General features: G+C 42.1%; 4 protein-coding genes across 6 annotated transcripts; 2 read left to right on the forward strand and 2 right to left on the reverse strand.

The window, feature by feature from the left end:
- The first annotated feature begins 248 nt into the window (after positions 1-248).
- On the forward strand, positions 249-2308 carry LOC102231536 (cornifelin homolog B-like). The gene is made up of 4 exons (XM_023341871.1): positions 249-341; positions 652-1230; positions 1541-1695; positions 1983-2308. Exons 2-4 carry the CDS (start codon positions 1125-1127, stop codon positions 2106-2108), a joined length of 387 nt encoding a protein of 128 aa, XP_023197639.1. The 5' UTR covers positions 249-341; positions 652-1124; the 3' UTR covers positions 2109-2308.
- Positions 2309-3132: 824 nt separating this feature from the next.
- nhp2 (NHP2 ribonucleoprotein) lies at positions 3133-4851 on the forward strand. The gene is made up of 4 exons (XM_005811573.3): positions 3133-3422; positions 3511-3580; positions 3809-3914; positions 4263-4851. Exons 1-4 carry the CDS (start codon positions 3254-3256, stop codon positions 4386-4388), a joined length of 471 nt encoding a protein of 156 aa, XP_005811630.1. The 5' UTR covers positions 3133-3253; the 3' UTR covers positions 4389-4851.
- A 4487-nt stretch (positions 4852-9338) lies between these two features.
- On the reverse strand, positions 9339-10156 carry LOC111610093 (forkhead box protein I3-like). Its single transcript, XM_023342524.1, has 2 exons — positions 9805-10156; positions 9339-9733 (listed from the first exon to the last, which is right to left on the reverse strand). The coding sequence occupies exons 1-2, from the start codon at positions 10154-10156 to the stop codon at positions 9339-9341; spliced, it is 747 nt and encodes a 248-aa protein (XP_023198292.1).
- Positions 10157-12228: 2072 nt separating this feature from the next.
- lcp2 (lymphocyte cytosolic protein 2) lies at positions 12229-22922 on the reverse strand. Of its 3 annotated transcripts, none has more exons than XM_023342905.1 (22): positions 22574-22922; positions 22320-22496; positions 21505-21567; positions 21373-21419; positions 21170-21232; positions 20278-20303; positions 19944-19981; positions 19174-19264; positions 18888-18979; positions 17508-17559; positions 17054-17131; positions 16709-16734; positions 16495-16514; positions 14826-14936; positions 14734-14752; positions 14610-14622; positions 14447-14525; positions 13737-13777; positions 13542-13612; positions 13257-13331; positions 13025-13174; positions 12229-12686 (listed from the first exon to the last, which is right to left on the reverse strand). In XM_023342905.1, exons 2-22 carry the CDS (start codon positions 22389-22391, stop codon positions 12540-12542), a joined length of 1374 nt encoding a protein of 457 aa, XP_023198673.1. In that variant the 5' UTR covers positions 22392-22496; positions 22574-22922; the 3' UTR covers positions 12229-12539. The 3 variants fall into 3 exon arrangements, with proteins under 3 accessions (XP_023198673.1, XP_023198672.1, XP_023198671.1); XM_023342904.1 differs by having other exon boundaries at positions 17514-17559; positions 19087-19264; positions 22574-22921; XM_023342903.1 differs by having other exon boundaries at positions 19087-19264; positions 22574-22921.
- Between the last annotated feature and the right edge of the window lie 1525 nt (positions 22923-24447).

Raw genomic sequence — 24447 nt, forward strand, 5'->3', positions numbered from 1 at the left:
TTGGCCCGGGTCAGCTGGTTCTCCTCCTGGGCTAAAACCAGAAACCGGTGGTCCAGATGGATCTCCTTCTACTGGTTTCATCATGTTTCATGTTCCTTTTATGTCCATTTACGCACATGTAATTTCCTTCTTCTTCTTCTCCCCAGGCGTCTTTATCTGCCTCCATTGTTCATCACATCCAGACTCCCAGGAGGCATCATGGAGGAATCAGGGAGCCGAAAATGGGACACGAACTTTAGAAACGATAACAGATCAGAAACGGAGCAGCGTTTATAAAGTTACCAAAAATGAACAGCAATAACCTGGATTATTTACTCTCAGAAGAGAAGGAATGGGTTTCAGTAAGTCACATTTTCATCATGTTATAGTATAATTTATAAATGTTACAGTTTCAAACACAATGTTTAGTTAGCAACATGTAGTTTGGAGCAAATATTAAGTTAGGAAGCTAATTATTTAGCTCCAAATTAAATATTTAGTCAGCTACCAAGCTAAATATCTAGTTTGTAAACTAAAACTTCAGCTTGCTAATTAAATATTTAGTTTGAAACCTTGACATCTATGGAAAACATTTTTTCTCATATGACAGGCTAAACGACTCAACGTTTTGCTGTTAATTTTTGACTGTTGAACTTTATGAACTGTTTTTAGGAACTGACAGCCCAGCGGCGAGACGCAGCTTCAGGTGATGGACATTTTTGTAGAAAAGCTAAAACAACAACTGAGGCTCCAGATCCGACAGTTTCATGACTCAACCACACCAGATTTTTCTGGGCCTCATCTGAACAATGCGGGATCGTCAGATCTGCTCCTCCCTGGACTGGTTTCACTGGACCGACTGGACCCAGCAGAGGAAGGGATTCCCATGAATATCTGTTTGCATTCAGGATCACCTGATTCATGATAATGAATCAGTGGTTCTGGATGAGTCAGGATGACAGATTCTCCTGAGACGAATGCAGCGACCGACTCAGGAGGAAACCAGTGGAACGCGCCCATCAGGTTCACCAGCAGCCCTGCTCCGTCCAATCAGAGCTCTCCGTCCAGCCGCTCCCAGGTGAGCTTCCTCTGAGTTCAGGAGCAGATTCTACCTGTTGGCTGCCGAGGTGAGATCCTGCTGCAGGATGAGCTGGACCGTCTCCACGCCGCCGCAGACCGCCGTGCTGGTTTCCTCTGAGGAGGGCGACTGGTCCACCGGGATCTGCGACTGCTGCCAAGACAAGAAGCAATGTACGTACACAGCACACACTAACAAGTCACGAAGGAGAGAGAATAACGCTAACCCGAACCGCACTGTGAAACATGGTGGTGGCAGCGTTATGCTGTGGGACCTGTTGGCGGCTGCAGACCCGAGAAAGAGGTCAAAGTTCAGCTTCCAGCAGTACAACCACCCGAGCATCCAGCCAGAGTTATTATGAGAAAGCAGATTCATGGGTTAGAATGGCCTAGTCAAAGTCCAGATGTAAATCCCACAGAGAATCTGTGGTAAGATGTTTAGTAGTGAAGGTCCAGACCCTGAGCGCCTCCTTGTGGTCCTCAGGCTGCTTCGCCTTCTGGTGCTGCCCCTGCTTCGCCTGTCGGACCACCAAGAAGTTCGGCCAGTGCCTCTGCCTCCCCCTGCTGGACGCTCTGGGCTGCGTCCGTCCCATCGCCATGTCTGTCAGGGTGTCTCTGCGCCAGCGCTATGGCATCAGAGTAAGGACAAAAAGCTGCTGCCTCAGTTTCTGTTCCTGATGATTCAATAAAATATTTTACTGATTCTAAATATTAACATCAACAGCTCAGAAAATTAACATAAAAATCTGATAAACTGGTCAACAAAACAGATTTTTCATCTTTAGTTTGTTTCTTTGCTGAAATGAATTTGAATTATTGAATTAGCTGCTTATTTAAACATTATTTAATAATAATAATGTCTGTTGTTATTATTGCTCTGGTTCTGGTTGGACCCTCAAACTGGTTCTGGTTCTGGTCGTTTTCAGGGCAGCTTGTGCAAGGACTGCTTGTGCTCCACCTTCTGCCTTTCCTGCGTTTGGTGCCAGATGGCCACAGAGATGGAGAGGAGGAAACTCCCGACTGTTCTCAGTGACATCGTCAGCAGGCGATGACGTCATCGACAGGCGATGGTGTCATCAGCAGCCGCCTTTAATGAATTATTTCAACATGTTTAATTGATTTAATATCCTCCTGTTTGAATATTCTCATTTTTATTCAGTTTGTTTCTCAAGTTTTATTTAATTTACTTTGTTTCTGTTTTTATTTGAAATCTTTATTTGATGTTTTGATGTTAACCTTGAAACTTTGTGGAAATGCTTCATATAAAGATTTTATACATTTTATAACTGTCTATTATTTAGGTTTATTTCCTTATGAAAATATGATAATTATGTAATAGAAACATGACAGTGGAGCCTAGCGGATCCAGAAGCTTCTCCCTTAAAGAATATTTCCTGGGAGATCTAACACACCGGCACCCTGACCAGGATGTTAAAAGCTTTGTTCAGCGGCGAAAGACCTTTGGAGGAAAACTGTGATTAAAGAAAAAGAAAATGTTCAGATAAGATGAAGCAGAACCAGAATACTGGTACTGGAAAACCATCCTAAATATAGGACCTGTTTCACCAAACAAAAGAATGTAAACATTTATTTTTTTATTATTTAAAAAAAAACATAAGAAAACAGACAAATTACTCTTATACCTCGAATAAAAAGCAAAAAATAAATAACAATGTAAAGTTTTATTGAAGGGTCTCAGACAGAATCTACTAAATACTAAAATATTTTTGACAAATGCTCAATAAAAATTTTGTTTTACTTTATTTTTTATTTTTTAAACCTGCATTCAACCGTCAATATATTATAACAGAATTGAATATAATATATCAATGTCAACAGCTTTTCAGGAAATACAAAGAAATATACCTATAAACTAATTTAAACACGCTAAAAACATCACAAACAGAGTCAGATTATCAACTTTAACTGTAATTCAAAGTAATTTTAATAACATAGTTTTATTAAAATGATATTCTGCTCCGATCTAATGTGGAAAGATTAATTATAATATAAAATAATAATATAATGAGTGCAGTTCAGTGTCTTGTCGCTGGTGGCGCTGTAGTCGTGCTGTTTTCCTTTCAGAGCAGAAGAAGAAGCTGAACCTCGTGTGTCTGCCTGCTGGAGTGGTTCGGCTGGATGTTGTGATTGACTGGGATCCTAAACCAGGCAGCAGATCATCGATTATCGATCAGAAATGACTAAAGTGAAGAAGGAGAAGGTTTCGGACGGAGAGGAAGCCGCGGCGGCGGAAGCGGGGGGACCAGAGCGGAGCTACGCCGAGCTGGTCGCTCACCTCAACCCCATCGCCCAGCCGCTGGCCTCCAGGAAGCTCAGCAAGAAGCTCTACAAGTGCGTGAAGAAAGGTAGGAAGCCCGGGAAGGTTCTGCACGTTTCCGCGTCCCGGTTATCTGGTACCGGAAGTTCCAGCTGCTGTTTGTGTTTCTTCTGTAGCCGCGAAGGGGAAGAACATCCGGCGGGGAGTCAAGGAGGTCCAGAAGTTCATCAACAAAGGAGAGAAAGGGTGAGTCCCAGGGGTCAGAGGTCATGTAGGCTGGCAGCTGCAGGGTGCTAATACTTCGGGGAAAGTATTCACATGCTAAACACGGAAAACGTTAATAACGACTGGTTCTGATACCAAATATTAATGGAGAACATCTGAAGCTCTGAGGGCTTTTAAACATGTGAACAGGTATAGCTACCCATCATGCACTGGGGCTCAGGTGTGCTAACGCTGCTGCTCTACCTGCAGCATCGTGGTTCTGGCCGGAGACACGCTGCCCATCGACGTCTACAGCCACCTTCCGGTCATGTGCGAGGACCGCAACCTGCCCTACGCCTACATCCCGTCTAAAGTGGTGAGTGGGATCAAACATCCGGTCCGGTTCGGCTGCTTTAAAGACCCGGTCCGGTCTCGTCTGACCGCTGGGGAAAGAACCCGGTCCACAACCTGAATGGTTTTTTTCCCTATCTGCAGACTTTTATTGTGAAATGCTTGTTTATTTCTGTCTTTTATTGTGAAAAGTTTCAAAGGGGCTTATTTTGAAAAGCACAAATTTTATTGAAGCATTTTGAAGACTCCTGATGTATTTTATTGTGAAAAGCTGGTCTGTTACGACTCTTACTTTGAAATCTGCTGCTTTTAATTGACTTTTTCTTTTTTTAGAGTCTAATTATCTTCCTCTTACTTTGAAATGCCTGTGCAGGATCTGGGCTCTTCCGCCGGCTCCAAGCGGCCGACCTGCGTCATCCTGATCAAACCTCACGCGGACTACCAGGACGCCTACGATGAGTGTCTGGATGAGGTGTCTCACCTGCCCAAACCGCTCTGAGCCAATCAGGACGCAGCTCATCTGAACTCAGCCAATCAGGACGCAGCGCCTGCCTTACATTTAAAGGCGCAGTACGCCCTGATTTCTCCCAGAATCTCATGTGTCTCTGCTGCGCTAGCAGTTTTCACCCGTTTCCAGTGTTTGTGCTAAGCTAAGCTAATGATGGACTGAAGGACGCTGCCCCCTGCTGGACACTGGAAGCCATGTTTCTAGTTTTTTTATATTAAAAATGTTAAAACTGGAGTTTCTGGAGTTATTTGTTTGGATAAAGATTATTCATAGTGTTTAAAGGATAAATGCTGCAGGAACTTGATTTCTCCGGTTTCTCTTGTGCAAAAGTCTTCAACCCCCCTACTTTTTGTGAACCCTGGGAGGAAAGTATTTTAAAAATGAACAGAATATTTTTCTTTTTCATTGCCACAAAAAGTAAAATAATTAGTTCAATATAAATATCACTTCCTGTGTGTTTTGTAACACAAATGTAAAAAAACTAAGGTGTTTTTTTGTTGTTTCTCACTATAACCTCATTAAATGTTTTTAGAATTTTCCAAACAGTTTTGTTTAAAACATTTCTTCCACTTTATATAATACATTTTGGTTTTCTCAACAGAAAAGGAATAAAACTATAATAGCTTAATTCATAAGTTGTGGTTAACCTCAACATTTTTAAGTGAGTTAGTTTAAGAAAGAGCTAAATTGTTGCAACAACATAAAAAGCCCAATCATTCCACCAATATCAATTTCATTTAACATTTGAAAATCAGTTTTCTTATAATGGGCTTTTTTTATTTCTTAAAACTAAATTTTTCTGCTCGGTTTGTCTTATTAAATGGAACTTTTTTTAGTTGTGATGTGCGACTTTAAAAACTGTTTTTGTATCTTTAATTTATTTATTTTAATTAAATAAAGATTTTTAAAAATCACCTGCATTACTTCAGTTTGGCCACGTGGTGGCAGCAGATCTCTGTTTAAGCCGAGATTGATTGCGGAAGAACAAGTCCGATTTATTTTCATTAATTTATTATAAATATTTACTTATACTCATCTGAGTTTTTTAAAATCTTTTTCTGTAAGTTTATTTTAAGTATAAACTTTAAATAGTTTTTTATTTATTATTTATTTATAATTAACCTGACCTCCAGATCGGTTCTGTTAACTGGACCGGTTCTGCTGCTGTCCATTCCTCGAACCGTGAACTTTGTTCTCAGATGTTCTGAAGAGTCCTGGTTCTGTGAGTCCAGAACCGGTTCTGAGCTCTCACTATAACCCTAAACCCGTCCTGAACCTCTTCAGTTCTCTCTTTTATCTCCCACACCTGCTGGCCTGACCTTTAACCCCGGGACTACTGGGTCCGTTTGGGCCGACCGGTTCCCGACGGCTCATGAACTGCTGCAGACCTGCCCGGGCTGGTCCCGAACCGACCCGAATTCAACCCCCCACCCCCTCTCCACTCGTTGCCCGGGGCAACGGGAACTTTCCACTGCCGAGCCAGAGGAGAGAGAGATCCTTCTGTCAACAGGTAGCTGTCAACAGGGTCGGTTCCGTTAAACCGGGCCAGTGGTTCTGACGTTTCATTAAGAACCTCAAAGTTCTGCCAGATCGTCTCGTGGTTCCATTGGGTTCGTTTTTATTTTCCAGCTTTGTGTCGTTCGTTAAAGAGTTTCAAATGGACCCCAAAGGTTCTAGAACCTAGAAGTTTCTGCTGACCCAGAAAGAGCTGCTCAGATTAAATCCATCTTCCCATGTCTGGACCGGGTCTGGAGAGGTTCTGAAGGTTCTTAAGTTTGGTCCAATCATTTTGTCCTGCTGGTTCTGTTGGGTTCTGATGCGGTTTCAGGTGGATGTGTTTATGGGTCCATTAAAGGTATTAGAAGTTCTGGAAGGATTATTTGGTTCTGCAGGTGTTTCTGGGTTCTTTAGTTGCAACAACAGAAATAATTTGGGTTGTTTTGCCTGAGAGAAGAAAAATATGAATTCATTCATCCAGTCATGTTTCACTGAATGATTCATCTATAAATTTAAATATTCAGCTAAGATAAATAACCTGATTGTTGCTTTAAATCTTCACTGTGTGACTTTATTTATTAGCTCTAGTAGTTTTATTGGCTCTTTGTGATTAAATTTTAATCTTTTTTACATTTAGTGCTGGAAAATCAACTTTTTCTGGCAGTTTAAATTTTTATCGTCCTGTCTGTGTGATGTGTGTGTTCTGCTTCAACACACACACTCTGCTGCTGCTGGTGGGTGTGTGTGTGTCTGGGGGGTTCAACCATCTAACTGCCAGTAAACAAAATTACTGCCTAACATTTGCATAACGTCACACACACACACACACCTACACACACACACCCCACCCTGACGGAGCCTCCAGGATGAACCAAACATCTCAGCCTTCGTCTGTCTGACTCTTCATCACCTCAGTTCGTTATCTCTGAGTCAGGAGGAAAAACTGAAATAAATAATAATAATAATAATCAGAACCGAACACTATACAAAAAAAACTTTTTGGAAGGACTGCAGTTTTTACAGTGAACACTCATCTGACTTGCTGAAAATATACTTTAAATTAGTTTCATTTGTTTTTCAGCTAAAGTTAATTTTAAGTTTCGCCTTATTTTAAGTGTACTGAGACATTTGCATTAGAATCTGGACTAAGATTGGAAAGATTGGCAAGATTTTGTGTTCTTGCAGTGTGAATACTTTTAGAATAGAAAAGGTGCAACAGTAGCAAAGTGAAAGGTAATTAAGCCAATTTTATTCATAAGCCCTTTAAAGACAACAAAACTGAACCAACATCATATAAAAAGAGCAAAATAAAACCAACAGAAAAGATGAAATACAACTTGACAAACAAAATGGCCTCCATTCATTCTGGGTCACAAGCTAAAGACAACAGAAGGGTTTTCAAAACAGCTTTTAAAATAACATCAATAAATCAAAGCAATATTCATACAAAGATTAGAAAATAAAACATATAAAAATAGAATAAAGAATAACATTAATTCCTCTGTTACATAATTAACATGAAACTAAAGATAGTGTTGAATAAATATTTTTAACTCAGCCAGCAACAGTGTGTTGATCTCCTTGTTCACCTCCCACCATCACATGTAAATGCTGTGCGGCCTGTAAGTTGTGGCTGCGGCTGGGGGCCTCACCATGGCCAGGGGCCTCCATGGCCAGGGGCCTCACCATGGCCAGGGGCCTCACCATGGCCAGGGGTCTCACCATGGCCAGGGGCCTCACCATGGCCAGGGGCCTCACCATGGCCAGGGGTCTCTCCGCAGCAGCTGGGGGTAAACGAGCAGCACACTCTGGAGTCTGTGATCCTGATGCCGCTGATAGCTGCTGAGTGTGACGACGTGTTAAGTGTCAACAGACGCAACACTTACGTGATGTTATCTCCCACACACACACGAGCGCGCACACCCCCCCACACACACACACATGAGTTTCCATTTTAAAAGTTCAGATATTAACAGATTTATTGATGACTTGAAGTTCTGTGGTTCCACTGAGAAGAACTTTCTTTTAAAAGCTGAAGCTGCTGAACCGGACCGGTCCGGATCGGTTTCTGGGGGAATAGTGGCTGGAAGTTTGTGTGATTTTTAGATAAAATCAAAGAAACAAGGCTGATGAAAGTCAAATCCTCCTTGATCTACAGGAACGCTACGGAACCAAAAAAGATCATGTTTGTGTTTTTGACGGTGATCCGGGTCAGAACTGTAGTCATCAACCAGAACATGAACTGGACCTTTATGGTGCATTCAGGTACAGCTCATCACCTGGATACAAACTCATTCAGTACATTGGAATATTATTGACAAGCCCATTTATTTCAGGAACTTCATCACTTAGTAAGTATTATATAGATTACATACAAATGGATGTTTGAAAGCCTTTATTTCTCATAATTATGATGAAAACTTGACAATTAAATTAGAACATCACATAAGACTAATAAAAGATTAAAACAAACAAAAGTTTTAATACTGAAGTGTAGACTTAATGAAAAGTGTGTTTAATATCTGCTTAAAGGTTATTGTTTTCAAAGGATACATTTAATCTGACAAAAAAGATTCATTGGGACTATTATTATAATCTAATATATCTATACTATGGGGTGCTGCTGTAAATACCAGCTAAATAGGCCGATGTAAGGAAGCTAGTTAGCTAGCTAGCTCCGAGCTAAATATGTAGCTTCCTAACTATATATTTCGTTTATAAACTAAATATGTAGCTTCAATCTAAATATTTAGTTAGTACACTACGCATTTAGTTTGCGAAATAAACGTTTAGTTTGTAAAGCAAATATTTAGGTCAAATCTTTAGAACTAAGCCAGTAAGCTCCGTGCTAGCTAGCTCCGTGCTAGCTAGATGGTTAGCTCTGAATATTTTTATTTTGTAAGTATTCAGCTTGAAAACTATATATTTAGTTTACAAACTAATATTCCGTTTGAAGTGAAATATGTTGCTTGCCAATAAAATATTTACTTTGAAACTGTAAGATTTATAAATGAATGAACATGTTGAAATTATGACTTCAACAGGCTAAATAACTCAATCAATCATTTTCAGATGTGTTTATTGTGTCAGAAACTGTATTTATAAATCTAAACGAAGTAAATCAGCTCTAAAATGGACACTTTAAGCAGAATGAGTGACACCAGAACCACAGACAGAAACAGAAGCAACAGGTTTTAGGAAAACCAATATATTTACACTAATACAGTTTATGGCGTTTAAAACACACATAAAACAATTAAAGTCAGACTGTAGACTTGTTTTTAATGGATACATTAATTAATATCTGATTTTTTTTTTTAAAAAACAATAAAAATGAGCACTTTTTTTTCTTCCCTTTTTTTTAAATTCCTAAAGGTGATTTTATTTTCAAACTTCATCACCTTATTTCAGATTTAATCAGATAAATATAAAAGTGGAGTCTTTTCACTGAAGGAGCAGAAAGTCGAGCAGCAGAGCATCGCTGAAGAACTCGGAGAAACCCGGATCAGAACCGGAACCGGGCTCCATGCAGGCCTGATGGTCGGCCAGGCAGGAGAGTGGGGGGGGAGTCCACTGGGCTGGGGGGAAGACGGGAAGAGGAGGAGGAAGAGGAAGAGGAGGAGGAGTGGAGTCTGGAACCAGGAAGTTCAGCGATGAAGAGGAGGAGTCAGAGTGAGGAAGAGCAGAGCTGCTGCAGTGCATGCTGGGACATTTGGAGCTGGGCTCTGATGATGATGATGATGGATCCCTGTCAGACTTCCTCTTCCTCCTGCGGCGGAAGCTGCCGTTGTCGAACCTCTTCCCGCAGTCCGGGTCCAGAGTCCAGTAGCTGCCCTTACCTGGGGAGGAAGAGGAAGGTTACAGGAAGTGACGTAACGGCTTACAGGAAGTGATGAAGGCAGGTGCAGACCTGGGTCGTCATCGCCGCGGGCGACCTTCCTGAAGCAGTCGTTGAGCGACAGGTTGTGGCGGATGGAGTTCTGCCAGCCGGCCCGGTTGCGGTCGTAGAACGGGAAATGGGTCGACACGAAGCTGTAGATCTGGCTCAGCGTCAGCCTCTGATTGGGCGAGCTCTGGATCGCCATGGCAATAAGGGCTGAGTACGAGTATGGGGGCCGCACCGGGCCCAGTGGATCCCAGGAGCAGAACCAGGACCAGAGCGGAGCGGTGCCGGGGACCGGGTCCGGAACCGGCCAGGAAGATGGAGCGGAGCTGGGGTAAAGGCTGCAGGTGGACCCGTCCAGAACCAGAGCCTGGTCCATGCTGTCTGAACACCTGCTGCTCACCTGGGCTTCTTATAGCCCCAAGCCCCGCCCACTGCCCACTGATTGGCTGTTGGCTTGATTTGAATAAGAACAGGCAGAATATTTGCCCCGGGGCAACAGGGTGATACGTTAGGACCTGAGTCAGCCAGGGGGAGATTCTTCCACCAGAACCGGTCCTGGTTCTGAGCCAGTCCTGATTCTGATCCAGTTCAGTTTCTGATCCAGTCCAGGTTCTGATCCGGTTCAGGTTCTACATAGTTTTACTCACTTCCTGAGAAGCTGTGAAAAACATTTAATCCCTGAAATCAGAGCCAAGTTTCTCTGAAGTAAACAGAACCAGCAGACGGATCAGAACCGGGACGTGTTTGGACCAGTTACTTCCAAAGTGATTATCACTTTATTTATCAATCAGTTTCATTTATCAGTTCATTACGGTTGAATCGGTTCTCTCCACCAGGTGTTTTCATTCCCAGGTTTCCAGTTGTTGACGTTTCGAGGAATAAAAGTTGAAACCGGATCGGACCCGGAGACTTCCTGAAGACGTTTTAATCTGCAGCCATCAGACAGAACCTCCTTGATCGGATTAGAACCAGAACCAGAACCAAACGCTGACTCAGCAGGTTTTCTGTTTGCAGCTGAAACTAGGATCATATCAGGCTTTACTGGTTTCTGGGCACCATCTTTAAAAACATGGCGGCTCAGTTCAAATTATTAATGAGGTCAAAGGTCAGCCGAATGATTCCTCCAGACTGAGGTCACTCTGGGACATACTGACCGCTCAGAGCTACTCCGCACAACCCACTGAGCTCACAGCACTGCAAACAGAAAACCAGTCTAGTAAATAGATTTGTTTGATAAACTAAATGTAACAAATTAACTGAATCTTTAAAAGTTGGAGCAATATTCTGTTTTGTTTCTGATCCTCTTATCTTGTCTTCTTCTTCTTTTGTTTATCTGGTGTGTAAAGCTGGTCAAACATCCAGGGTGAAACCCTGAGGAACTCCAGATGTTGAGCTGCTGGATTTCTGTTCAGACATTTCTAGTTAAAACACACGCAGTTCCCAGCTGATAAATGAACTGCCAGTCTGTCAGCAGCGAGCGCTGAGTGGATTTACAGATTACCCCTCACACACTCAGATCGTTAATTCATCTCCATCAGTCAGGCTGCAGCTAACGGATTTGTTATCTCATCACGTCCTGATCCGCTCAGGCTGCTGGCGGTTGGAGGCGAGCGGCAGTAATCTGCGGAGGGAACAGTCAAAACATCAGCAACCGACCACTTGGTGTGAGGGTTAGGGGGGTGAAGGGAGTGTTACCATGGGAACAGGTAACTGAACACCTTCAACTGTCTCCAGATGTAAATCCTCCAACCAGCAAAGGAAGCTAATAAACTGAATGTTTTTACAGTGAAACTAAACCTCAAACTAAATTTGTTTTTTTCCAAATAAACTCTATAAACTGATACTAGCTTCATGTTTCTGAACTAATTTTGATATTTCTGTGTAAATTTGTTTAAAAGGCCTAAAACGTCTCATTGTTGCCCTCTTTATATTGAACGGTGGTACTGCAGTTTCCCTGTTTGTTACATCATATCCTGTCCAGGTTTTAAAGCATCTCAGTCAGACGCACGCCCCCTGGTGGCGAATCAGGAGCTGGAATAGCGAGTGCTGGGAGCAGAGATTGTCAGCATTTCTCACAGCAGCTCTCAGGAGTCGCAATAAACGTATCCAAAATATTAAAAAAAGTTGCTAAATTTGTTGCTTTTTTAAATAAAAATATACAGGGCCTTAAATGTTGCTTCTAAATACTGTAACAAAGTTTGTAAGTGGCAACAGTGATTCCTCCTGTAAAGCTAAAGCACTTTACCAGCATATTTACTGAAAGCTAATGTTAAATCAATATACTAACATGTTATTTAGCAGATGCTAACACCAATTTGCTATACCAAAACATTATTTAGCAGAAGCTAATGCTAATTTGCTCTCCCTATTTTGAGTCCAGTCCTTGAACCTGACCACTTGATGTTCAGAGTTCTGGAAACTGCCTGACTGAAATAAAACTCCAGAATATTTCTGATGTTTCCAGATGTTTTAATGAGATCAGCTGATGGCAAACCGACACATTTACAGTAAAAGAGAAGAAGAAGGAGAAGAAGAAGAGGTGCATAGAAGCTCTGCTTTAGTCTTAGAGTTTGTTTGTGGGTCCAAATGGAGTAGAACCAACATAACCTCTAATATTTCTGAAGAATATTCTTAAAGGTTTAAAAGTTGAAACTGAAAAGAGAAGAAAGAAAACAAAGCAACACATGCAAAGATGGAGGCCATCTGAACATTCATCTGAACCGGGTTGACCGGAGCCGGCTTCGGTCTGGTTCAGTCTGTCAGGACCAGCTCTGCTCCAAATAGTAACCGGCCGGGTCCGACAGCAGACACTGGTTCTGGTGGCTGGAGCTCCGGTTTTTAGCATCAATGAGGACCAAAGGGGACTGGGAGTAATGGTTGATGATGTCACTGACTGACGGGAAGAACTGGAGACACAAAACAGAACAGTTGGAGCTGAGAGCGCTGCCCCCTACAGGCTAAATTAAAAACTACATAAGAGCGCTGCCCCCTACAGGCTAAATTAAAAACTACATAAGAGCGCTGCCCCCTACAGGCTAAATTAAAAACTACGTCAGAGCGCTGCCCCCTACAGGCTAAATTAAAAACTACGTCAGAGCGCTGCCCCCTACAGGCTAAATTAAAAACTACGTCAGAGCGCTGCCCCCTACAGGCTAAACACAGGCTAACAGGCAGGCGTTAATGAATGTGTTTTAGCTGCTTGTGGCTCCTGTCTGTGACTCCAGAGGCCGGCGGTGGTTCTGACCTCCTGGGCTTTCAGTCCGGTTCCCAGCTGGAACTGCTGGCTGTGCTGCCGGATCTGGATGTTGTAGACTTTGTCCTGGTAGAAGACCATGAGGGTGAAGGGCTGGTTGGTCTGCTGCCGGGTACTGTCCCTCACCAGGTAGGCCCCGTCCTGCACACACACACAGACACACATTATCACCGGCTATCAGCTCAACCTGTAATCAGAGTCCTGATGCTGGATGGATTCTCACCCTCTGGACTTTCTTCAGGCATCCCTCAGCCTGTCCACGGCTCACCTTCCCAACGTACCAGTTTGGATCCAGAGCCTGCAAACCAATACACACACACTGCTGAAGCTGCTGAATGTCCTCAGGCCTGCAAATGCAATGCAACAGCGCCCCCTGCTGCCCAACCAGGGCAGATCAGCCTGGTTGGTTGTGTCAAATTTTGAATCTTCAGGGTCTGAACAGAATACTGTGATTATCCTGGACTCGTGCCGTTCGAGGTTTGGCTTTAGAGCTGAGGATGTCTCTCACCTTGCCGGCGGCCGCGGTGGGAGGTGGAGGACGGCTGGGCGCCGATATGCTGCCTCTGTGTTCGGCTATGGCTGAAAGCAGACAGAAGACACTCAGCAGCCGGTTTCTGATTCACAGTAAGATCAGCTGGAGCAAACCGAAGGTTTTATTCAGATTCAACCAGAAAACGTTCGGACTCTGTCAGGTTTCTCTTACCAGACTGCAGCTTGTGAGGCAGAGAGGCCGAGGAGGAAACGCTGCACAAAAAAAAAAAAAAAATCCTGTTAGAGATCGTCTGAGGCAGAAACATTAAAGCTCCAGGAAAAAAAATATTTTATTTAATATGTGTTGAAACTATCACTTTAATATGTTTAATATGATTCAGATAATTCGTGAAAACAATAATCTTCTCTGCTTCTCCCATTTACTAGAAACAACCAATCAGAGCAAAGAGGCGGGACTTAACGCTGTCAATCACCTCATGTACACGCCGCTTAACTAGCCTGTGAATGCTGCTCATCTGCCATCTGTTCATTGCAGATGAACAGTTTTCATGTAATGGTAAGTTGCTTCTCCACCATTAGCACATTTAGCAGTGACTACATCAGGATGATTGGCAGCGCTAAGCCATGCCTCCTGGCTCTGATTGGTTGTTTTTGGTCAGGAGGAGGTGGAGCTTAATCTGTTTCATAAACTGTCATGACATGGTGACAGTTTTAACATCCATGTGAAAACAAATTTTTTATAAGTTACTGCAGCTTTAAGTGGAAAGCCCCCAGGGCCGCAGCCGAGGCCTCCGGGGCCCCGGGCAAACTGCTCCGTGCTTTACTCTGATTTCCTTTCTTCATTTAAGCAGGTGAGTTACGAAGAACAAACTGTTATTTACGACCTTCTGATGAGTCGCGTGAGTAGGAGTGAAGGCTGACCTGGAGGCGTGCTGCGGCCCGGGGATCCCGGGGCGCGGCGGCAGATTCTTGTGAAGAGGGAACGTGTTGTGTTTAGGGACTGTGGGAAAACAAGCAGGAGGGGGAAGCTTCTTTTATTCGCTCTGCGAAGCTTCAGGGTTTCAAACTGGAGAATGAAACTCACCATCTTGTGTCTGCTGAAGAGAGAAGAAGGGGTCAAAGGTCAGTCTCCATCACAATCTGTTCTAGGTAGCAGTGAACAATCATGTTTGATCTAACAGGAATCAATAAAAACCGGAGCAGCTTACCTCTCTGTGTCCATCGAACCTGAAAACAAAAACATCAAATTATTATCGGGAACTTTCTGGAACCAAACGATTCGACCTGAACCACAGAGGACCTGCTAGGGGGCGCTACTCTGGCAGAGGAGTTACTCCTGCTGACGGAGGAGGTGGGAGGAGGAAGAACCGGAGGTTTGGATCTTGGCGGTTCCGATGCGTCCGCCGGTGTCCTGTGAGGACAGACACATTAAAACTCCTGATGAGCAGCTAAAGCTAAACATGAGCAGCTAAAGCTAAACATGGGCAGCTAAAGCTAAACATGGGCATCTAGAACAGGAAACATTCAACACGTAGCAATCTAAACTAGAAGCTGCTGCTGTTCACTGCCTCCTGCCTCCATCGTCTGTTTTCTCTCTGCATCGCGAGCGCATCGCTGCAACAACATCGTGACTGGAGTTCTCTAACAGTCAACAGGAGCCGCAGTTTAACGTGAAACCTGACCTGCTGGACGTAAGCGGCCATGTTTAACGCCTGTGATCCAGACGTAGCTGTAATCTTTTAAGCTGGTCTTCAGTTTTATTTATAGACTTTTTCTGCCGTGTCACTCACTTTCAGGTTTTGCCATAAAGACACAGTTTGTTCCCGTTTTCTTAGAAAAATGTATTTTAAAAAATCCCCAAATATCTAAATATGTTTCTGCTGTAATGAAGTGTGAAAAACCAGAACAAAAATAAATTTCTGTTGTGTAGACTTAATTTACCGAAACCAGCTATTATTGGCTCTATATGTGGTTTACTGCTAACAAGACTCTGTTTCATTTCTTCAAAAGAAAAATGGTTTCTGCTTAGCTTACACCAGATAAGCTTAGCCTCTTTTAGCTAAAACTCATTTAGTTTAGCTATTTAGCTATTCTAGCTTCTACCACTTTAGCTTACCTTAACTTAGCCTAGCTTGCCCTAGTTCATCAAGGTATCACAGACTTTACCTTCCCTTAGCTTAGCTAAATTAAGCATAGCTTACACTACTTTATCATAGCTTTAGACACCTTGTCTTATCCTAGCTTACATTAGTTTAGCCCAGCCTAGCTCACACTAATTTGTTGAAGCATCCTCTACATTAGCTTAGTTTACTTTAGTTTAGCATAAAACCAACCCAGTGAATCTATTAACTCTCATGTCCTACCACATTTTTGTGAGTTATTATTAATTTTATTTTACTTTTGATCAGTTGCTGCTAAACTGATTAATAATATTCATGTCTCCACATGTAGAGAGATGAATAAACAAGCACCAAGATGTTAGCTAACCTAAACTCAAAGGCTTTTGGAAATGCTAGAGAACCGCCCATGAAAAAGATTTCATAAAACTATAACAGGAAGTAAAAGAGGAAGTGATATGAGATGGATGGCGATGGGCCAATTCACGTCCTCTGTAGAGTCATATCCACATTTCATAACTGCATACTTTAACTTCAACCCTATAAAAAATATTTACTGGCATAAAGCTTAACCTTAGTGCATTAGCTTATTTTCCATTGTAGTGTTTTGGATATATTATAAAGATAAATAATATAAACTACAACTGTTTTATATCTTCTCATTAATTCATTTAAACCAGTTATACATTTTATATTATATATTATAATCTGGTTTCTATGAACAACTTCATGTTTTTGTGAAAATAAGTATTCTCTGTGTGTGTGCGTGTGTGGGCGTGTGTGTGTGTGTGTGTGTGTGTGTGTGTGTGTGTGTGTGTGTGTGTGTGTGTGTGTGTGCGTGAGTTTACACACCTCCAGGACTGTGCACCAGGCTGCAAAAACAAAAACAACATGAAGTTAGAAACATTAAACTTTACATTTTAGTTTGATGTGTGTGTGTGTGTGTTTGGGGTTCCTGAGGGTCGAGTCGTCGTACTCCCTTTTTTTTCATAATAAACTTTATTGTACTGAGTTGTACAACGTTGATAAAAGTGCAGCGGCTGAATTAGATTTAAAGGACACTCACTCTGTCCGTTGAGTTGAACTGATGGCCTGAGAAAGAGAGAGAACAGAGTAAACGTCCACAGATTATTCTAAACCAGGGGCGTCAAACTCCAGTCCTGGAGGGCCGCTGTCCTGCAACTTTTAGATGTGCCTCTGCTGGATCACATCTGAATTGAATAATTTGGTCATTAAGGCTCTGGAGAACTGATCTACACAAGGAGGAGGTCATTAAGTCATTTCATTCCAGTGTTTTATACCTGTGGCACATCTAAAAACTGCAGGACTTGAGGACTGGAGTTTGACACTTGTGTTCTAAAAGTTTCAGCGATGGCAGCCGGAGCTGTTGGCTGAACGTCTGAGGGTTTACCTCTGACGGGGGACTGGGTGTTTCGTGACTCACGGCCGGGTTTGATGTCGCGACACACCTTGGGAGGCCCTGAGGGAACTGAACACCAACAACATGAACACGACAAAATACTGGGGCCAGGATGACCAGAAAAAAGACAAAATATTATGAGAATGAAGTTGTAATATTAGTAAATCAAAGTGGTAACTTCATAACTCTTACATAAAAAGTAACAATAAATTAAAATGAGGAATGTTTAACATCTAGTGATTTTCAGTTTATAAATAAGGAAATATTTAATCTTTCAACACGTCAGCATTAAATTATTTCCAGTAGCATAACTCTGAAATGTTTTTTACAAACTTTTTCTCATATTTTGCATCTTTACTTTGCTAATGTTCTTACCTTACCCTATAATATTTAAAGTTTTTTCCTGTAGTTAAAAATCTGTTTGTTTCTGTTTTTATGAACGTACAGTTACCTGGCGGTCGTCCGTGAGGAGACGGGTCTCTTCTGGACTCTCCAGGCTGCACAAACACAAACACAAAAAAGTTTTGCGTAATCACAGAATGATTCATTAGTCAGTAAGGTGGCAGACGTTACTTTAACTAGACCTCATTTAGGTTTCATTCTCTTCATCATTTCAGGACTTTATAAAAATCTGTGATGGTTCAACTTTCATTTCCTAAAATACATCCAGTTTCACATCAACCTGAAAACAACATTTGTACATGCGATTTTGTTTTCTATTGTATTTCTGAATTTATGATCAATTGTATTCTTGGGTTGCATTATTTTTTCTATAATATTTGTTTGGAGGCTTCACAGGAAATGGAGCAGAAAATGCAGCCAAAATGTTTCAGAACGAACCTGAAATTGTTTTATTGGCTGCAATTTCATTACAAATGTGAGCAAATCTTTAAGTATTTTCTCATTTCTAATGTCGATAAACCAAAAAAAAAAAAAAAAGACACGATTCAGCATTTGTTGAGTTTCCATTAACTAGGAAATGAAGCTGAAATCCCAGGTGAATAAGTTTGTTGAGGCTATAAGTCATTAAAACCATTGCAGTGATGATCTGCCTGTCTGTTTCACATTGAATAGATTTAAGATCATTTTAATAACTTATGAAGTTTTAAACGGTTTGGCTCAAAACTAATCAGATAAAAAAATCCGTTGTTATTAACTGTTCCTCAGATTCGTCTACATGTTTTTCTCTGTTGTTGCTCTGGAATAAATTACCTTCCAGATCAGATCTGACCCCGGATCAGTTTAATCCATTCTTAAAACTTATTTCAGCCGAGGTCTGACGGTGTAACCTTCCTGTTCTGATGTTTTAGTTTTATTTTGATCATTTTATCCCACTGTGATTTTATAGTTTTTATGTGAAGTTTGAACCTGTTTGTAAAAGTTTACATCAACATTGACTTTCTACTTCCTGTCGTCTTCTTCTGCGTTTCCCTCAGTAGAAACCTCGGGCTGCTGATCATGTGACTCGTGATGCGAATAAACAGTTTCCACTGCAGTTTTGCAAAATAAATCTATTTCAATACAAAGAACCACCTCAATGTTTTATCAAAAAACGTGACTCTTAAATTTCCATTAAGCGAATTTATTTGTATAAGTTTGTGTAATTCTGTGGCTGATGGAAACGCTTGCGAGTCCTGAATGACTGAATGAGTTCAGGAGCGACTCAGAGAGGAAAAGCTGAACTGAATCGAGATTTTATAGAAACACAAAACAGATGAACGAATGATTGTTAAAGCAGGAGAATCAGCAGAAGAACTGTTATAAATGTAGAAATGAAGTTTTAAACGGTCTGATGCTGTTTTCCAGTGTAGCTGTTCAGACTGACCATGCGGGCCGGGGGTGCAGACAGTGAGGTGGGGGGGCGGGGACACAGAGTGGGGGGCGGGCCTCTGGCCGCCACGTTGTTGTCCCTCCGGTCTGCACACAGAAACAGAAACCGTTAACCTCTGATGACCTGTGACCTGGTGACCTCGCTGTGGGGCTGATGCGGTCGGCGTTGAGCGACTGCTGCGCCATGTGAGTACCGATGTAGTCCCCGTCCCCAATGGGCTGGGACGGGCACAGCTTGTGGTCCTCTGCGGGTTCAGAGGGCGGCGGCTCGTAGTCGTTACCCGCGTCCAAGTCGTCGTTCGGGGACTCGTAGTCCCGGTCGTCTTCGTCGCTGTACGGACTCTCGTAGTCATCGTCAAACTCTTCGTCGTCCTGCAGAGCAGAAGATCATCTCATAAAGAGGTCGGGTTTCCATGCTGCCCGACGATGAAACATGAAGCTTTACTGCGTCGTTCATTTTCATTAAGCCCCAATCAAAGGCCAGGAAGGAGAAAAAATAGACAGGAGGGAAAACATCAACCTAGGAAAGGGTCAAAGGTCATCTCCAAACCGTCTGAGAGGAAAACATCTTCATTCAGATCAAGGTCAGACGTCAGAGCGTGAAGCTCAGAGAAACGAGCAGAATCCCAAATCGCTTTGGGGTTACAGTCAAAACCGAACAGCAATAATCTGAGTCATTTAGTCATTAGAGAAAAAATAGGTTTTAATTTCACCATCTTATTCTTTAGTTTATAAATGTCAAACTAAACAATCAGTTTGAAAACTGAATTACAGTTTGAAGATAATAATTTACTTAGCAGGCTAAATATATATTTAAAAAGTTTAATATTTAGTTTAATATTTAGCAAGAGTTTGTGAATTATTTTGGACAGACGGGACATGTTTTAGTGAATCCTACAGGCTGTTGGATCTTTCGTGTTTCTGTCGATAAATAACATCGCAGCAGAACCAGACGTGTTGTTCATCTCATATTAAAAGTCATTTTACCTTCATTCGTGTTTAAATAAACCAGCAGAAAAACAGGGTTAAAGTGAAATCCGGTCCGACTCACAAACTCGTCTTCGCCCCATCCTCCATCAACGTTCATCTCTGCAAAACACAAAGAAACACGTTACCAGCGTCTCACACTAGCTTCTGCATCGCTACACCCCTTCGGTATTTAGAGGCCGTTTCCATGGAGACCAACTGTTGTTGTGTTTCACCTCAGGAACAAACCAGAACCTCGCAGGACCGGTCACCTCAGAGTAACAAACTAGTTTCATACTAACTGATCATAATTCAACTGGAGCCAAACAGAAAGAACCGAGACGATCACTTCCTGTTCTGGTTCTGTCAACAAAAACCCAATCAAACCTGATCAGCTCAGGAGACAGAAACTAACTCACCTGGTTCATGATACTTAGGAGTCGATCTGTGAAGCAGAAACACACAAACAGGATGTGAATCAGTTCAGTTATGAACCAAACGTGTTGTTCATCTCATATTAAAAGTCATTTTTCCTTCATTCCTGTTTAAATAAATCAGCAGGAAAACAGGGTTATTAGTTCAGCAGCTGGGATGAGTGTCGTCTCCTTTACGTCTCAGGTCCAGTTCCAGGTTTTAGCAGGACTGCCGTCATGGCGACAGACAAAACTTAGCTTAGAGCTGTTAGTTATGGGAAATTGTTCAAAAAGTTACAGTCAAAAATGACAACAGTTTAGGTTATTTTAGTCATAATTAATTTTTCAAAGTCAAAGTTATTCATTCATTTCCTCGTGTCACAGTTTGAAACTAACAATTTAATAAGCCGAATAAATATTTTAGCTTCTTGTTCTGAAGTAGATAACGAAAGTAGAAGCTGGATCTGCAAACTGACTATATAAACTGAAAAAAGAAGAAATGAAAAAGGAGCAAAACACGAAACCGAAACAAAGAAAAGAAATAAAAAGTCATTTCTTGTTTACATCTAAATATTTAAACTAATGTGCAAATTCACTTGTTTTCAAGTTGAAGTAGATTATCAAAGTAAAAGCTCTGGCAAAACCAGTAGATAAACTGAATTTTTTTTAAAAAGTAAAGTGAGAAAAAAAAATAATGGAAAAACAAAGAATAAAGAAAATAATGTTTATCTTCAAGCTAAATGTTTAGCTATTTAATTTTAATATTTAGTTAGAATAACCGGATGAGAGTGACTGAAATGATTTATTTCTCCAGGCAGGCTGAATGACTCAAATTATTTTTGTTTTTTATAAACAGCTCCCTGCAGTTAACAGACGTTTCTGTTTGTGTGAGACGTACTTTTTAGAAAACAAGCCTTTCTTCTCATTCTTGTAGATTTCATTGCTGATCTTAGAAATCATCCTGCAGACACAAAAACACACGTTAAGCAAAAGCAGCCATGGAGACAAAATAAAGATAAATGTCTTAAATGTCTTCATCAGTGAAGGAGGTAGAGAAGCTGTTTGTGTTCAGTCGGAGATGAAAACCTTCCTCTGACTTACGGAGCGTGAAGCTTGGGGAACTTCTGCAGGTCGTTATCCGTCAGGTTCTGCAGGAACAAAAACATCAGTGAGGATGATGATCCTGGCCTTCGTCACTCCTCGTCCTCCTCCTCTTCGGCCAGAAACACTCACCACAAACCTGGAGCCGCTGATGGAGTTCTTCAGAACCACCTTATCACAGCCGGGGAGGTTCATCTGCCACAAACACAGTTCGTCCTTCAGCACAACTTTACCAGACCGACAGAAAGAGGCCAGGGCCGGTCCAGACCGGGGGCCTAAAGGGGGCCACAGGGGCCGAAAGGGGGCCATCTGGGACCACCGGCCCAGAACTGGTTCTGGCCCGGTTACAGCTGGGTCCAGAATGGATCATCAACAAAGCAGCTCATCTACAGCTGCTTGAAAAACTAAAGAATCAACATGCTTCAATGGCCTAGTCAAAGTCCACGCTGAAGCAGCTGTGAGAAGAAGAACCGACCCAAAACCCTAAAGGTTTTACAGGTTCTGCAGACTGCTGGACCCGATCTACTCTCACAGCTCGACCTGGAAAATCACAGGAACACAAGAATGCGTCCTACCTGGTTCCTGTCTGGTTCTAGCCCTGTTCTAGCCTGGTTCTAGCCTGGTTCTAGTTCAGGCTCAGCACCAGGCTCAGTAGCTAATTCAGCTCATCGGCAAATAATTAGCATCTGCATCAGCAGGAAGCAGTTCCTGTTTGTTGCATCGTTCTGGACCAGAAACAACCATCTCAGCGCTTCTATCCGACCCAGTTCGGTTCCCAGGATGCATCGGGAATCTCTTCTCCATCACATCCACCATCAGCTGCACTGTAACGGACCAGAACCGTTCTGGTTCCTCCAGAACCTGATTCTGGGGACTCCCAGGGTTCAGAGCGATTTAAGATGTGGAAACAGAGATAAAGAGGAAAGGTTCTGGTTCTGGTTCCTCACCCGCTTCAGGTAGTCAGCCAGCTGCTGGGGGCTCCAGCCCATCACCACCGACCTCTGGGGAACCGAACTCATACTGCGTCTGTCCAGCTGAACTCGGCGCTCAGAGCAACATCAGACGAAACGCCACGGATCTCCGACGTTCAGTTTCCAACTCCTTCAGCGACTCGTCTCTCCTTCCTGTCAAAACGCAAAACAAAACTCAGAAAAACCAAATACCTGCCGGGTTTCCTCAGCTTCCACTTCCCCAAACGCACCGTTTGTTTCTCTGCAGGAACCAGCGCCAGAGAGGGGACGAACATGTCACAAAGTGCCCAAGATGGCTTCCTTCTGTCTCTCCCCTCCCTCTTTGAGGAAGTGAGTGTGCAGCGGGGGGGCAGCAGCAGCGTCTTCCTCCTTCCCCTGCCGACCGCAGAGTCAAACAGCCGCCGCAGCTGCACCCACTCACTGCAACACGGCGGCGCAACGCAACCGATAGCAAACTGACTCAGGGTTCAGACCAAAGCCACCATGCTGCCAGGCCCGGGTCGGTTCTGCCGGACCTGGGTCGGTCCATGTCAGAACACTCCTGCAATAAAACAGACTTTATTCATGAAGACGTCCTTGTCGCTGCTTTAATTACAGAAGTCCTGGGTTCACTTCTCACTTCCTGTTTCCTGGTAGAAACTCGAAACACTTCGAGGGAAGATTTATTTTTTCTTCTTTTTTCTTCAACTGGAAAAACAAAACGAGGTCAGATTGAGAAAACGGAAATCATGGGTAGCGATAAAACAAAACAAAAAAATCTGTCAAGAATGAGTCAATGTCTGAATGGCAAAGGTCAAAGGTACTGGAGTGGAGAGAAAAACACCTACTACCTCCTCTACAGTCCATGGTGACTCTGAAAGAGCTGCAGAGATCCACTGCTCAGGTGGAGAAAGACCATCACAAGTCTGGACGTTATGGACAACTGTTGATGAAAGACAATCAGAAGAAGTTATGTTGGAAACAATTCATCAGATGAATCGATTATTGAAATAATGAACTAATTTAACAATCAATTAATCATTAATTTGAGTATTGAGGATCTAATAGAGACCATTAGCTGAAAGAACAAAGTCAGAGCTGCAGTGAGGCCAAAACTGAACAATAAATATCAACATCTTAAATGAATAAAACTTTCATGTTTGTAAATCTGTTCTACCAGAACAGTTTTAGCTTCACCTGGTTCATAATCTGGAATAGATCTCCTATTAAATCACCTTTTCAGCGATTTTACAGGTTCTGCTGGACCTGATCTACTCTCACAGCTCGACCTGGAAAATCACAGGAATGCGTCCTACCCGGGCCTACCTGGTTCCTGCCCTGTTATTAATCAGTCATCAAACGCATTTTTTATTTTATCATCCTGAGCGCCAGAATCTGTAAACTCACATTATATTTGGTATGATTACCCACAGTTTGGCATAATTTGACCAACGTAATCCGGTTAGCTACCAAGGAACATTTATCAGAAAGAAACCGTTTGCTGACGAAATGTTATGTTACATAATTTAGCAGAAACAAATTAAATTTGGGGCAAAACACAAATCCAAATTAGCAGCTACATATTGGAAGCAGCAGCAAATTAATCTCCTTTATAATTTAGTGCATTAAAACAGATTTAGGTAACGAACAAAATAAAACTCAGAATGAAAGATGTGCATCGTAAATTTAGCTTGATTTAGCTTAGCTTCCATGGTTAGCTTATGCTAACTAGACAAACGAATGTGGATACATTACAAAATATTTTATTAATGTTATTTTTAAATATATTTGATGGTTTGTGGAGTTTATAAGTTTAGAATAAGAATAAATTACCTGTTATAAGTTTCACCATGATGACACTGGCAGCGGCTGCTGGTGTTTCAACCGGTCTGAACCAGTTTCAACCAGTCTGAACCAGTTTCAACCAGTCTGAACCAGTTTCAACCAGTCTGAACCAGTTTCAACCAGTCTGGACCAGTTTCAACCAGTCTGAACTAGCTTAAACAGCTTTATCACCCTTTCTTCTGAAGTTCTTTGTTTTAACTTAAACTTAGTTCAAATATTATGTCCTAAATATAGATAAATAAATACTTCATTGATAGATGCCATGTGATACAAAACAAAT

Source organism: Xiphophorus maculatus, chromosome 11 (genome assembly GCF_002775205.1).
Source record: "Xiphophorus maculatus strain JP 163 A chromosome 11, X_maculatus-5.0-male, whole genome shotgun sequence".
Lineage (NCBI taxonomy): Eukaryota > Metazoa > Chordata > Actinopteri > Cyprinodontiformes > Poeciliidae > Xiphophorus > Xiphophorus maculatus.